General features: G+C 42.9%; 1 protein-coding gene across 1 annotated transcript in view; it reads left to right on the top strand.

Moving 5' to 3' along the window:
* Positions 1-2,522: 2,522 nt before the first annotated feature.
* Positions 2,523-16,093, top strand: part of MUSK (muscle associated receptor tyrosine kinase) — a 252,498-nt gene continuing 238,927 nt past the window's right edge. The window contains exons 1-2 of the mRNA XM_077281030.1: positions 2,523-2,559; positions 3,485-3,611. Of these exons, the coding sequence (XP_077137145.1) occupies positions 2,523-2,559; positions 3,485-3,611 (164 nt within the window). The remainder of the gene's footprint in view (positions 2,560-3,484; positions 3,612-16,093) is intronic.

The raw sequence follows: 16,093 nt of genomic DNA, 5'->3' as shown, positions 1-16,093 counted from the left end.
CTCTGTCACTTATCTCTATGATTTTTAGGATCCGTAGACATAATACAGATATTAGGTTTTTAATGTTAATGAATCAACACTGTTCTAAGAGAATGACTGTGGCCTGATTCATTACATCAGTCTTGATAAGGAGGCATGTATCATAGTGTGTGCCTTGCCAAAAATCTTACTCCATTCAGGGACTGGAGTAACATTTATGGTGTGGTAAAAGCCTCCACTCATCATGAATTTGATGATAGGGGTTGCCTTGTCTAGCCTCAATGATGTCCACTTTATTAGATGAGAGCTGGGCAAAGATGATGTGAAAAACCTAAAAGTCATAAAAATTTTGCACCAAAACTTTGCAACTTTTCAAAAAATTTTAAGCCATAATTCTGGCTTAAAAGCTTCGATGAATTGAGCTGTGAGGTTAGTTTCATATATCAGTTTTCTTTCTCATAAGTAAAGTCAATGTTTTTTCATTGTTCTGGACTAGTGATGGGCGAACCCATGGGTGTTTGGCTTTGGCGGGTTCGGCCGAATATCTAAAACAAAGCTGGTTTGGGTACCAGAGTGGTACTCGAACCCAAACCGGGATCCCATTAAGATGAATGGGGGGCCTGAACATCCACTTTTTGGCACACTGTCATCTGCATGACAGAGCAGCAAACAAGAGATTGGATCAGCAGTAAAATCATTACTGCTGGTCACAGAGCTGTGGTTTCTAGTGTGAGCCAATAGCTGTGACTGCCGGTAGAAAGGTTACTGCCGGTCACAGGCATCAGATGAGAGAACACTACTCCCATCAGCCTATGCCTGCTGTGACTGATAACAGCGACAGCAGGCGCCACTGATAGGAATATTCATCACTGGCATCTATGCTATAAATAAATCCATATTGTCCCATGATGATCCGAATGGTTTGAAGAGCAGTCAGATCAGTGACTGCTCTCCCCACCAGCCAGCTCACACTAACAAAGGAGCATAATCGCTCCTGCAGTGTTTAGCGCAGAAAGTTCTCACACAGCAAGCAGTGCCATAAGTGAGGTCACCAGTGTTCATCAGCTTTAAACTGTGATGAACTTTTTCATGGCAGCTCAGCATAACACCCTGGAGAAGCGATTACATGCCTGTGTCAATGTGAGTTGGCTGGTGGGGAGAGCAGTTACTAAGGTGACTGCTCTCCAAATCATCCAGATCATCGTGGAACAGTATGGATTATGTTCACATCGAACAGGTGAGGGATATGGTTGTTTATTATTTTTCTTCTTTAGCAGGGGACATGGGCATCGATGGATTAGATGTAGCGGTGAGTATTATGGTTGCATATTATTTTCTGTCTTTTACAGGTGACACGGGCTTCAAAGGATTGGGTGTAAAAGTGAGTACAAGTGAGCTTTTTATTTTTATTTCAAATAAAGAAGTCAGTGTCATTATTTCAATTAAAGGATTTTATTCTGGCTGTGTCTTTTTACAATCTTACTATGAGGCTAATAATGGAGGTGTCTTATAGAAGCCTCTCCATTACTAACCTGTGGGCTTAATGTCAGAGGCCAAAAAACATCTGACATCAACCCCTCAACCATTACCTCACTTTCCATTGCACCAAGAATAGTGGGAAGCACCATTTCTGGGGCGGCTGCAGGCTACTATTTTTAGGTTGGGGGAGCCAATATCCATGGGCCTTCACCAATCTGAGAATACCAGCCCTCAGATGTTTGCTTTATCTTGGCCGATTGTCCAAAATGGGGGGACCCTATCCCATTTTTAAAAACTATTTACTTTAATAATTTGCAAAAACAGCAGGGGACACCTTTATTTTTAATAACCAGCCTTGCCAAAGCTGACAGCTGAAGGTTGCAACCACCCACAGCTTTTAGTTTTGCCTTCACTGGTTATCAAAAATAGAAGAGTCCCCACATTATTTTTTAAAAACATATTTATTTAAGTGGCATAGGTGCCGGCTAATGAATACTCTCATCTCTGACTTCTGGTCTCGCTGTTATCAGTGACAGCAGGCATAGGCTGATGAGACTAGTACTCTCTCATCAGCTGATGCCTGTGACCGGTGGTTACCTTTTTGACAGCATGGGAACCGCCGATTAGAGCCACCAATATTTCTCACACTGTAATGCAGATACCAGCTTGGGAAACACCCTTTGTTCCGGGTGCCGAACCAGAACAGCAACATGGACTTCCTGGAGAAGTCCGTGTTCAGGGTCCGTACACGAACACTAGGTGTTCGGTATAGACCCTGAACTTTACTATTCATGTTCGCCCATCTGTATTCTGGACCCATTTTTGGTTCGTGTGTCAGCTTTAATAATGTTTGTTGACTTCACTGTTCTTGTATAAAAAAGTATAAATTTTCTTAATTTCAGCATCTCGTTAAGCTAAAAAAGATACGGACAACTCTCACATGATATTTGTGTGCTATTCTTTTTTCATGGTGTCATTGTCTTGCATTACAACGGGGCTCAAAATAAGACATGGCTATTTTCTTTTTTTCTGTAAAGCAACCTGAAATAACACTTACAAAGGCAATGACGCACAAAACTGGACTCAATCTCTATTCACACAGTTTGGTTAAATATATATTTTATTATGTTTTTCTAGCTATTTAAAAAAAATACATCATGACTACATTATGTGAATATACCCTTATGCTCATTTGGCCACCAAATGTCCATCCAATTTACATACGCACATGCGCTCTAGATTCTGTTGAACATGCATATGTTAGAAATAAGTAGAATGGAGAAAAGCGCTTAGCAAAATTTTTTGACGATGGCTTCTCTCTTGTAGGAACACTTGAATTTAGACATTAATGTTCAAACAATGCTGCTAAAAATATTACAAAAAAATGCTAAATATTGTCAAAGATGACAGCTGCTTTGTTTTAATCAATCTCTACAATTATTTTTATTATACGATATTATATAGAGGTGAGCGGATCTTTACAAATTTGGATAAACTAGCTTTGACAAATTTTCCCAAGAAATGTAATTTGAGGCAAATAAATTTGCTGTGAATCACATAACTAAACAGCCTCTGATTGCCCAGAAAATATGTGCATTACACTCTGGATTCTCCTTGGTGTCTATTGAGTTTTGTAATGCAAACACAGCCTCAACACACTTATTGAGTCTTCCGACGAACATTTTAAAATTAATTTTACCGATAAAGTTTTCAAACTTGCGTTAAACCACCAATTTCAGGAAACTTAACTCGAGCTTGATACTTTGCAACTCGGTCTGGTCAGAACAGTAAAGGGAACATGTCTATCTTATTAACAGAATAATAAAGTAAATGTTGATAACATTATTTTCAATTGTAATTCTGGAAATATTTGTCTATAATGCCGTTGATATATCAGGATTTAACAGTGCAGAGTTAAAGTATGTTAGCAGAATGTTCCATTTAGTGCGGCTTCCTTGGTGTTGCTTATTTCAGTATATGTTCTGCTTTCATGAATGTGACATTAATTCTCTGCTTCTCTATGTAGCTCCTTTCATCACTACTCCCCTTGAAACCCTTGATGCTTTAGTAGAAGATGTCGCCACTTTCATGTGTACGGTGGATTCATATCCTCAGTCGGAAATCACATGGACACGCAATAACATTCCTATCAGGTCTGTAAGCCTTTCATGTATAGAACTTAAAATTATTTGAATGTTTATTTACTTTATTGGTGTGAATGATAGAAAATATTTTGGCACAATATATCATGCATGTCTCATATAGAAAAACCATGTAGTACACAGTATGCAGGTGACGTAGTGTTACTGTTAGTGTATATAAAAACTGATATTTCAGGAGGAATTCCAAATTAGGATTTCATTGATAACACATTATATTACTAGCTCAGCTTTAGGGATCATGTATGTTCTTCTTGGTCTGATTAAGGATCACAATGCACGGGTTGGCTGCGGGTCTCCTGACCCAAGCTTGACATATATACTGTATATACTGTATATTCATATATTTCTGAGTCTCTCATGCTCAGGTCAGGAGACTCATGACCAGTCCGTGTATTGCGGTCCATTATAGGAACGAGATCCATGGACGTCTGTATAAGACTTTATTCATGCTTTGGCCAATAACTATAAGAAACCCAAACGCTGTGAAATATATCTCAATAACCTATATCCCTAATCTCCCTAGTCCTGTCTCACTATTGGGGTTATGTAATACTAGTGCACAGAACTGTGATGATAATTAGTACAGGAGTAGGCAATTATTGTTGCCAAGAGGCCACATGAAAATCTGTTACTGATGAGGAAGGCTGAATCAATATGCAGAACTATTAGTTTTAATGTCACCGCTAGTGTTGAGCATTCCGATACCGCAAGTATCGGGTATCGGCCGATATTTGCTGTATCGGAATTCCGATACCGAGATCCGATACTTTTGTGGTATCGGGTATCGGTATCGAAACAACATTAATGTGTAAAATAAAGAATTAAAATAAAAAATATTGCTATTCTCACCTCTCCGACGCAGCCTGCACCTTACCGAGGGAACCGGCAGCGTTGTTTGCTTAAAATTCGCGCTTTAACTTCCTTACGCGAAGTCCCGGCTTGTGATTGGTCGCGCGCCGCCCATGTGGCCGGGACGCAACCAATCACAGCAAGCCGTGACGTAATTTCAGGTCCTTCAGGATTTTAAAATTACGTTCCGGCGTTGTGATTGGTTGCGTCGAGGTCACATGGGCGACGCGACCAATCACAAGCCGTGACGTCACGGGAGGCTGGACACGCGCGCATTTTAAAATGCGCGCGTCTCCTGCCTCCCGTGACGTCACGGCTTGTGATTGGTCGCGTCGCCCATGTGACCGCGACGCAACCAATCACAACGCCGGAACGTAATTTTAAAATCCTGAAGGACCTGAAATTACGTCACGGCTTGCTGTGATTGGTTGCGTCCCGGCCACATGGGCGGCGCGCGACCAATCACAAGCCAGGACTTCGCGTAAGGAAGTTAAAGCGCGAATTTTAAGCAAACAACGCTGCCGGTTCCCTCGGTAAGGTGCAAGCTGCGTCGGAGAGGTGAGTATAGCAATATTTTTTATTTTAATTCTTTATTTTACACATTAATATGGTTCCCAGGGCCTGAAAGAGAGTTTCCTCTCCTTTAGACCCTGGGAACCATCAGGAATACCGTCCGATACATGAGTCCCATTGACTTGTATTGGTATCGGGTATCGGTATCGGATTAGATCCGATACTTTGCCGGTATCGGCCGATACTTTCCGATACCGATACTTTCAAGTATCGGACGGTATCGCTCAACACTAGTCACCGCTGCAGCTGGTACCTACACACTGTAGAATCGGGGGAGATGTCACTGAAGAAGGAGAAGGTGAGTAACTGCTCAAGTTCTTATTTTAATGCAGCACAATCCAATGGATAGAAAAAAATATTTGTGGAAAACCCCTATAAAGGATTGTCCACTACTTGACAACTTCTTTTAAAGGGAATCTGTCACCAGGCTTTTGCTATGCAATCTGAGAGCAGTCTAATGTACGAGCAGAGACCCTGATTACACTTACTAGACTGTGTTCCACTGTTTCAATACAATTAGTTAGACTCAACTAGTGAGGTGGATTCACTAAAGGTACCGTCACATTAAGCGACGCTGCAGCGATAGCGACAACGATGCCGATCGCTGCAGCGTCGCTGTTTGATCGCTGGAGAGCTGTCACACAGACCGCTCTCCAGCGACCAACGATGCCGAGGTCCCCGGGTAACCAGGGTAAACATCGGGTTGCTAAGCGCAGGGCCGCGCTTAGTAACCCGATGTTTACCCTGGTTACCAGCGTAAAAGTAAAAAAAACAAACAGTACATGCTCACCTGCGTGTCCCTCAGCGTCTGCTCCCTGACACTGACTGAGCTCCGGCCCTAACAGCACAGCGGTGATGTCACCGCTGGGCTTTCACTTTCACTTTAGGGCCGGATCTCAGTCAGAGCAGGAAGCAGATGCTGAGGGACGCGCAGGTGAGTATGTACTGTTTGTTTTTTTTACTTTTACGCTGGTAACCAGGGTAAACATCGGGTTACTAAGCGCGGCCCTGCGCTTAGTAACCCGATGTTTACCCTGGTTACCAGTGTAAAACATCGCTGGTATCGTTGCTTTTGGTGTCAAACACAACGATACACGGCGATCGGACGACCAAATAAAGTTCTGGACTTTATTCAGCGACCAGCGACATCACAGCAGGATCCTGATCGCTGCTGCGTGTCAAACTAAACGATATCGCTAGCGAGGACGCTGCAACGTCACGGATCGCTAGCGATCTCGTTTAGTGTGACGGTACCTTAAGCCATATATTCGGGTGGGCAAGCGGAACACGGGCGTCGGTGCAGCTTCCTCGATGACACGCTTCCTCCTGGCCCTCTGAGGAAGCCATGGGGAAACATGCGTAGGGGCGCTTGTCATAACTGCGACCGTGAATATGGGTAAGAGATAATAATGACATGACTCATTGCACCTCCTTTGGGGACAGTATTTTTGATGGTCACTAACTTATTAGATACATAGCACTTTCTGTCTACCCTGTGTTGTGCTGGAGGTGGTCATATTTTACTGGTTTTATAATTGAATGTACTGTCACTTTATGTATTTAATAAGGATAATGTGAAAGCTCTCTTCCTATATTCATGCTTGTGGGGTGACACTATTTTTGTCTGGGGCACCTGTCTGACCTGATCTGAACAGCTCTATAACTTGATACAACCTTTGTTAATATACAGTATGTATTTATATTTGCATTATTGGTCATGAATTATTTGTTAATTAAAACATATCTTTTACAATTCTGATATACTTCTTTGTGGTTTATATGCTCCATGTTCTCTTGTTTTAAAATGAGCTATGCTAGACCTGCAGCAGAGAAAATTGTTATTTTATCATAACTTGTGCTCCAGTATACTATAACACATCACTAGAACAAGGGTCTCTGTCCCTAATATATGCTGCTGTCAGATTACAGAACAAAAACAAGGGTGATAGATTCCCTTTAAACTCCCCTGATTGCTGTAAAGGTAATTTTGGTAATAGGTTTATGTCATCTATTGACCTGGGTTAACCCCTTCCTGACCTTGGAAGTACCCAATACATCATGGTCAGGAAGAGTTTCCTGACATTGGACGTACTGGGCATGTCCTGGCGATTTTGCATGCACAGAAGCTGTGCCGATCGCCATCGGGTGATCAGCTGATATTAACAGCTGACACCTGGCTCTCACTGTCAGGAGCGGTGCCGGCACCATTCCCTGCTGTTTAACCCACTGGTTAGCCCCTACAGTGAACACCACAAAAAAAGATCAAAAACAGGGCAAATAAATATGCTTTTTCGTCATTCTACTGAACAAAACGTGGAATAAAACTAATCTAATAGACGATTGTAAATAAAAATGGTATCACTGAAAACGCCATTTTGTCCTGCAAAAGCTAATCTGCAATACAGCTACATCAGCGGAAAAATAAAAAAAGTTAAAGCTTTCAGAATAAAGCAATGCAAAAATAATACTTGTTTCTATAAAAGTTTTCATTGTGAAAAAGCGCCAAAATCTAAAAAAAAATAAATGTGATATCGCTGTAATCTTACTGACCCAAGGAATAAAACTGGCATATCAATTTTACCACAAGCGGATCAGCATTAACAAAAAATACAGTTGATGGTTTTTGTTCACTCTGCCTCTTAAAAATTAGCATAGAAAGCAATCAAAAATTGTCATATGCCCAAAAATGGTACCAATAAAAACGTCAGCTCGTCCCACAAAAAACAAGCTGTCTCATAACTCTGTTGGCAATAATGGGGAAAAACTATAGCTCTCAAAATGCGGAGAAGAGCAATTACAAATGTTCTTTTTTTATTTGTGACAGCAGCTAAACAAAATTTTTAAATCTGGTATAGCTGTAATCGCACCGACCCAAAGAATAAAGTCGCACACCTGAGTAGCAGCCACAATAAATTCTGATCCCACAGTCATAGTAATCAGTACAATATCAAATACCAACCCAAATGGCAGACCGCTGATAACCTCACGTTATATATTTTCCACTATTACATGTATAATATTGAGAATGACTGCACTATGCACTTTTTTTTCGTAATTTAATTATTTATTTTATTAGTTATATTGTCATGCATTTTATGGTATTTGGCACTCTTAGCAAACTGATAACGAATATTTTTGACAAATAGGTCTGCTGATCTTTCTGTGGTACATGTTATTGAGTATTGATTTCCCCTTATGTTATTTCATCTTGCATAGTCTGTTCCCTTCATTATTATATATATTTTTTAATTGTCTGTTGTGCATTCATTAATAATTAATTTTTGTATGATTAAAATTCCTTTGGGGTCTAATTTCCTAACTGGGGTCACTTGTGGTGCGTTTCCACTATTTAGGCACATCAGGGACTCTCTAAAAGCAACATGACACCAGCAGACCATTCCATCAAAGTCTGCATTCCAAAACATCACTCCTTCCTTTCTGAGCCCTGCCGTGTGCCCAAACAGTAGTTTTCCCCCACAAAAGGGATATTGGCGTACTAAAGAGAAATTGCGCAACGTATTTTGTTGTCCATTTTCTTCTGTTACCTTTGTGAAAATCAAAAAATTGGGGTTAAAAGAACATTTTTGTGCGAAAAAATTGTTTTTTTTATTTTTACGGCTGTACATTATAAACTTCTGTGAAGCACCTGGGGCTTCAAAATGCTCACTGCATATCTAAATACATTTCTTGAGGTGTCTAGTGTCCAAAATGTGGTCACGTGTGGGGGGTTTCCACTGTTTAGGCACATTGAGGGCTCTCCAAATGGGACATAGTGTCTGCTAATGATTCCAGCCAATTTTGTGTTCAAAAAGTCCAATGGCGCTCCTTCCCTTCCGAGCTCTGCCGTCCACCCAAACAACAGTTTTCCCCCACATATGGGGAATCAGCGTGCTCAGGAGAAATTGCACAATACATATTGTGGTCTATTTTCTCTGGTTACTATTGTGAAAATAGAAAAAAATGGAGAATAAATTAACATTTTTGAGAAAAAAAAAATTAAATTTTCACTTTTTCATTAATTCCTGTGAAGCACCTGAAGGGTTAATAAACTTCTTGAATGTGACTTTGAGTACTCTAATGGTTGTCATTTTGGATATTTTCTGTCATATCAGCTCCTTAAAGTCATTTCAAATGTGATGTGGTCCCTAAAAAATGGTATTGTAAATTTTGCTGGAAAAATGAAAAATCGCTGGTCAAATTTTAACCCTTCTAACTTCCTAACAAAAAAAATGATGTTTCAAAAACTGTGCTGATATAAAGTAAATGTTACATATTAACTATTTTGTGTGACATAACTCTATGGTTTAAGGGCATAACAATTTAAAGTTTGAAAATTGCAAAATTTTTCAATTTTTCTCCAAATTTCAGATTTTTTCACAATAAACGAAAGTTAAATCGAATAAATTTTACCACTAACATGAAGTACAATATGTCACTTAAAAAATCTCAGAATCACTGGGATTTGTTAAAGGGTTCCAGGATTATTACTATATAAAGTGACACTGGTCAGAATCGTAAAATTTGGCCTGGTCATGAAGGTGAAAACAGGCTTGGGTGTAAAGGGGTTAAAGTAATAGAAACAGGTTTTATTCACCATCCTTGAGTCCAGCCATTCTGCCGCTGATGAGTTATCTCTTTATCGGCTGCAGCAGTATAATCATGAGTACAATGCTTATTGAGATCTGGAAGGAAAGGAAGAAATATCCAGCTGCACAGATTAAAAGTTTTGAAACTTTATTTTATTATGCTAAAAACCAACGAAACATCCATTCAATTGTGTCCATTAGAAAAACACCAAAGTGTTTCTGGTGCACACAGCACCCATAATAATAATATGGTCACTGAGCTAATTGACTGGTTGTGCTGTAGTCATGCCGTCCTTGCTGCAGCCAGTAGACTAAGCCCAGAGTAGAAGAGGAGAGGCAGTGCTAGATGTGAGGAGGCCAGGAACCCATAATGGGAAACATTTTTAAGTTAAAAAAGATATATCTCCTCTAAATGAATCGTTCGGCTGCTCTGAACTCTATGTCCCCCAACTGGTTCTGTGACATGAGCAATATCATGTGACAGCTGCAAGGGCCAATTTTGTTTGCCATACGAATGGCAAGGGACACAAGGCTCAGAGTGGAAGAATGGCGCACGTGCAAGGAGGCCATTAAACTTTTTTTCTTCAATGTAGCTTTTTGGTGGCATTTAAAAGAGATGCTGAATAGTGAACAACCTCTTTAACGGTGAATTATACATTATTATTATTATATAATTGATGTTCAGTTTTCAACGTATGGTAAAAAAAATTGTGACTTAAACACATGTTATAAAAGGTTTATAGCCATTCCACATGCAATATGTGCAGAAGTTCCTATCACTTTCCACCTGCTCCAAAGTTCTAGAACCTGTAGATCCAGAATCACACTTTTGGGCTGGTTGAACAGTTGAATCTGCCGCAAGGTTGTTTTGTTATAGCTGTGATCATTGACAAATTCCAGCTGTCATCAACCCCAACTACCATTACCCCAGTTGCCACTGCACTAGGGCAATTCGGAAGAGTGAAGGCGAAGCGCCAGAATTAACACCTAACCAATTTTAGAGTGGCTGTCGGCTGCTATTTTAGGCTGAGAAGGGCCCAATAACCAGGAACCTTCCGAGACTGATAATATAAGCACACAGCTGTCTGCTTTACATTGGCTGGTTACTAATAATAGGGGGGCCCCATTGTTTTTTTATTTATAAGGCTAAACATCCTTTAGTGCCATATGAAAGGCACTAAAGGGTGCAAGTTTATTATATGTAGGGGCTTGTGACATATATCTACAGGACAATTATGTAATATACTTATCTAATAGAAGTGGACAGAGCAGAGTTACACATTCCTAGCAGTGGTGTAATGGGTGAGTAGCAATATAGTGGACATAGTGGAGTGAAACATTACACCTCTGCTCACATAGAAAAAGACAGAGTGGGGTCACACATTATACCACTGCTCCCATAAAAGTGGACAGAGCAGGGTAACATCTTACATACATTAAGTCAATACACAAAGACATAGAAAACGGGGCGGCACAATCTTCAACAGCTTTTCCCAGACCACTACCAGGGTGTGTTGGAATTTAACAGCGGACTGCACAGCCAATGAATCCTGACTTCAGGTGCTCCTCCAAGAATCAACGTTCATTTGTATAATCCACATGTAATAAAAGATGAGGGCACTCACCAGTCTTCACAAGATTCAAACCTTTATTAATGCAAGTCCAAGATAAAATTCATGGCCGGAGATGAGAGAGCCGAAGCTCGTGTGAGCAGGGGAGAACGGGGACGACGGTCGTTTCGCGCTGTGCCTGCGCTTCTATGGGTCAGACTGACCTGGTGAAGACTGGTGAGTGCCCTCATCTTTTATTACATGTGGATCTTACATACATTAGATACTGCATATCTAATCCAATCCTATGTGATACACTCCGCTGAGCTCAATATCTATTCCCATCAGGTAATAAACTAGAATTAGCCCTGTATCTAATCCCAGCGTGTGTTATAACTAATCGTGCACAAGATACACTAAAAGGTATCTAACCCCAGCTTATGTTACAGCGAGCAGCACCAACTAACAGAATGAGTACTGCCGTTCGTTTTCAGTGACACTGTCAACTTGTCAGTAATCACTGAAGTCAACAACAAAATGGCTCCTCATTGTGATCCTAAACTTCATCCATTCTTATCCTTTTGCAAATACCCAGAAGGGGAGGAGAGGGGTGACACCACACACATGTCCGGAGATTCAGTTCAGATTTACAGCAGTCGTAATGTGAGCTAGTTGTACACTAGGTTTTCATGGCAAATGTCAACAGCTGCTCCCCCTAGTGTTTATAAGTGGAAATACCAAACCTTTTAACATTATTTTTCATATTTTCTTCATTAAAAACAAATTATGCTATATATATTTTTAAATTAGTACTTCATATTTTTTCAATTGTTGAAAAAAAAATTTTTTTGATCGCACCTTCTGTCATGATATGTACTTTTGCCCTGTCCTGTATTTGAAAATATGATGTTTGTAACTGGTCGCTGGTTTCTATTAGCTGTAACTTATGTATTTTCTTGTGCTGGGAGTCACCTGTAACAATGTCTCCTTCCCCCAATACTTGCAGCCCTAAAGGTACCGACACACTAAACGATATCGCTAGCGATCCGTGACGTTGCAGCATCCTGGCTAGCGATATCGTTGTGTTTGACACGCAGCAGCGATCAGGATCCTGCTGTGATATCGCTGGTCGTTGATTAAAGTTCAGAACTTTATTTGGTCGTCAGATCGCCGTGTATCGTTGTGTTTGTCAGCAAAAGCAACGATGTTTTACAATGGTAACCAGGGTAAATATCGGGTTACTAAGCGCAGGGCCGTGCTTAGTAACCCGATGTTTACCCTGGTTACCAGTGTAAAATGTAAAAAAACAAACAGTACATACTCACCTTCTGATGTCTGTCACACGTCCCTCGCTGTCCGCTTCCTGCACTGACTGAGCACCGGCCGTAAAGTGAGCAGAGCACAGCGGTGACGTCACCGCTCTGCTGTTAGGGCCGGCACTCAGTCAGTGCAGGAAGCGGACGCCGGGGGACGTGAATGTGAGTATGTACTGTTTGTTTTTTTACATTTTACACTGGTAACCAGGGTAAACATCGGGTTACTAAGTGCGGCCCTGCGCTTAGCAACCCGATATTTACCCTGGTTACCCAGGGACCTCGGCATCGTTGGTCGCTGGAGAGCTGTCTGTGTGACAGCTCTCCAGCGACCAAACAGCAACGCTGCAGCGATCGGCATCGTTGTCTGTATCGCTGCAGCGTTGCTTAGTGTGACGGTACCTTAAGCTTTAATGTAATTAAGCTTTGTCAACTAGTGAAGGAATAGACATTCTTCCTCACAGCAGGTGGCTAGTCAAATGTACATACTACATAGACTAAGCGGAGCCGACCAGAATAGAATCTTCTGATGGACCCAACCATTGAATAGAAGGTGTGACCCCTACCCCCTTCATGGGCGGATCCCAGGAGCTCAGACAAGCCATTCTTATTTTTGAGATCAGATGTGAGTTGATCCTTGAAGGAGGAGTGGGGATTCTTAGCTGAGGCAAGACCCCATGTCCATCTGTGACTGCGGAAGCAAACAGGGCGAGACTTGAGCTGAGGACATATCTTGTCGTTCGTGGGATTGTTTTGGGATCCCTTGGACTCGTGTGGACTATTGTTTTGTTAGCTGGCACAAGGATTATCGGGAAGGGCCCCGAACCGGTTCCGGTGGACTGATTGTGGACTCTGTAGATCTACCTGCATGTGTTGTTCCAGCGTTCTGGATAATAAATCTGTGGAATCATCCCTTGGCCTGTTGTCCCTTCTTGCTCTGCCGTACACCCCGTCACAAACTGGTGGCAGCAGTGGGATCACAGCAGAAGGAATGGAGGACAACGGCCCAACATCGGGAACCAGCACCGCAGAGTACAAGAACTGGACTGTGGTGAACTTACAAACAAAGGCCCGTGAACTGGGAGTCAGCTACAAGGGGCTCTCCAAGGAGCAGCTAATTGAGGCTTTGGAAGGAGTTCACCTGCAAGATTACGCTGAGGAAGGATCCCCACAGCAAACGGAGGAAAGACGGCAGCCGGAGGTAAATACACAAAAAAGTCAGTGGGTTGTGTGGTACGAGGAGGAGTTGGCATTGCTGGGAGAAGAGGTCACCATAGACGATAAGAGAGAGGCCATTCACAGAGCTCAGGAGAGGGAGGCCATTCACAGAGCCGAGGAGAGGGAGGCCCTTCACAGAGCTGAGGACAGAGCTCAGGAGATGGCATTGCTGGAGAGGCAGATCGCTTTGGAAGCAGCTAGAAGCTCCAGACAGACTGTAACCCCAGCACCCACCAAGAGGGAACTCCCCAGAGTGTCCCGCAAAGACTTCAAGCCGTTTAATGAGGCTGCAGGCGACATTGAGGGCTTCTTCCAGGACTTTGAGCATCAGTGTCGATTAATGGAAGTCCCGGACAGGGAGCGAGTCCGACATCTGGTGGGGCTCTTAGAGGGTGGAGCTGCCGCAGCCTATAGAGCTATGGGCCCTCGAGAGAACTGTGAGTATGCGGAGATTAAACTGACTATTCTAGAACATTATGCTGTGACGCCAGACACTTACAGGACTCAGTTCCGTACTTTAGCCTGCGATGAGGAAGTGTCTTTCAAGATGTATGCCCACAGACTCAAACAAATATGTCATCGCTGGCTGGAAGCAGAGGAGGCCTTAACCTGGGAGACCTTTCTCCAATTTATCCTAAAAGAGCAGTTTTACTTCAAGTGCCCTGCTGAGATCCGGGAATGGGTGCGTGAGAGGAGACCAGTCACTGTGGAGGAAGCTGCAGCTCTAGCTGATGAGGTTCTCACCATCAAGCCTCAGTGGAAAAAACTACTACTCAGTGAGAAAAAAACTACCAGCCCCCCAACGCTGGCGGCCCCTGGTCCTTCGGCCTCCAATATTTACCATCCCACTAGACCACCAACTCATGGTGACCTTCATGTGACTGTGCCTCGCACTACTCCTGCTCCACCTTTGGGAATACGACATGGAGGAAGAATCCCAGAGCGCAGATGTTATGGATGTGGGCAGCCTGGGCATCTGCAATTCCAATGTCCAGGTGTTCGGAGGCAGAACCGCTACAGACCGCCTTTGCCCATTCACTATCTACTGACCCTCTCACCAGGAGAAGAGCTGGATATAGTCCCTGATGACTTGCCATGTGACTCTGATACCCTGGATCCCCTACCATGTGTCTATGGGGTGCGAGCCCCAGCCACCTGTTCTTCTGAGCTTCAGCACAAACATCTACAGGAGGTCGTGCTGGATGGCCAAAAAGTTGTTGGCTTCCGTGACACTGGGGCTTTCCTCACCATAGCCGATCCCCGAGTAATTCAACCAGAAGCAATTCAAAAGGGACCAGGAATTGCTATTGAATTGGCTGGAGGCACCCAGAGATATATTCCAAGAGCGAGTGTGACCCTGGATTATGGCTTTGGGGCCAAACAATGCATGGTCGGTGTGATGAGCGTCCTCCCTGCAGATGTTCTTCTAGGAAATGATGTGGGAAATCTTCATTGCCACTTTGTCGGTGTGGTAACCAGAAGTCAAGCAAAGAGGGCAGCAGGTGTGGACGTGTACAACCCATCCATGGAAATGAGGCCACCAGAACTGCCGTCACAGCCGCACGGTGGCCAAGCCTCTTACCGACCTGACCAAGAAAACGATGCCCCGGCTGGTGGTCTGGACTCCAGCCTGTGATGAGGCTTTTAACCGGCTGAAGGACGCTCTGGTCTGCGACCCTGTTCTGGCTGCTCCAGACTACAAGAGGAGATTCATTGTGCAGACTGACGCCTCTGCTTATGGACTGGGAGCTGTACTCAGCCAGGTGAATGCAGCTGGGGATGAGCACCCCATTGCCTACCTCAGCCGGAAATTGCTGGACCGAGAAGTGGCCTATGCAACTGTTGAAAAAGAATGTCTGGCTGTAGTGTGGGCCCTCAGGAAACTAAGACCGTATCTGTATGGACGAGAATTCACTGTGGTTACTGATCACAATCCCCTCATCTGGCTGAACAGAGTCTCTGGGGACAATGGACGCTTACTACGATGGAGCCTGGCTCTGCAGCCCTATAACTTTACCATACAATATAGAAGAGGCAGCCAACACCAAAATGCAGATGGACTGTCCAGGCAAGAGGAGCCCTGAGTCTGGTCAGCCAAGCCTGTGTGTACTTAACCAGTGACCTGTAGAGGTCCCTAGTATGTACACAAATTGGGAGGGGAAGGGATTGTCATGATATGTACTTTTGCCCTGTCCTGTATTTGAAAATATGCCATTTGATGTTTGTAACTGTTCGCTGGTTTCTATTAGCTGTAATTTATGTATTTTCTTGTGCTGGGAGTCACCTGTAACAATGTCTCCTTCCCCCAATACTCGCAGCCCTAAGCTTTAATGTAATTAAGCTTTGTCAACTAGTGAAGGAATAGCCATTCTTCCTCACAGCAG

The sequence above is a fragment of the Ranitomeya variabilis genome, chromosome 1 (genome assembly GCF_051348905.1).
Source record: "Ranitomeya variabilis isolate aRanVar5 chromosome 1, aRanVar5.hap1, whole genome shotgun sequence".
NCBI classification, from domain to species: domain Eukaryota; kingdom Metazoa; phylum Chordata; class Amphibia; order Anura; family Dendrobatidae; genus Ranitomeya; species Ranitomeya variabilis.
This window is presented reverse-complemented; position numbering and strand designations above follow the sequence as displayed.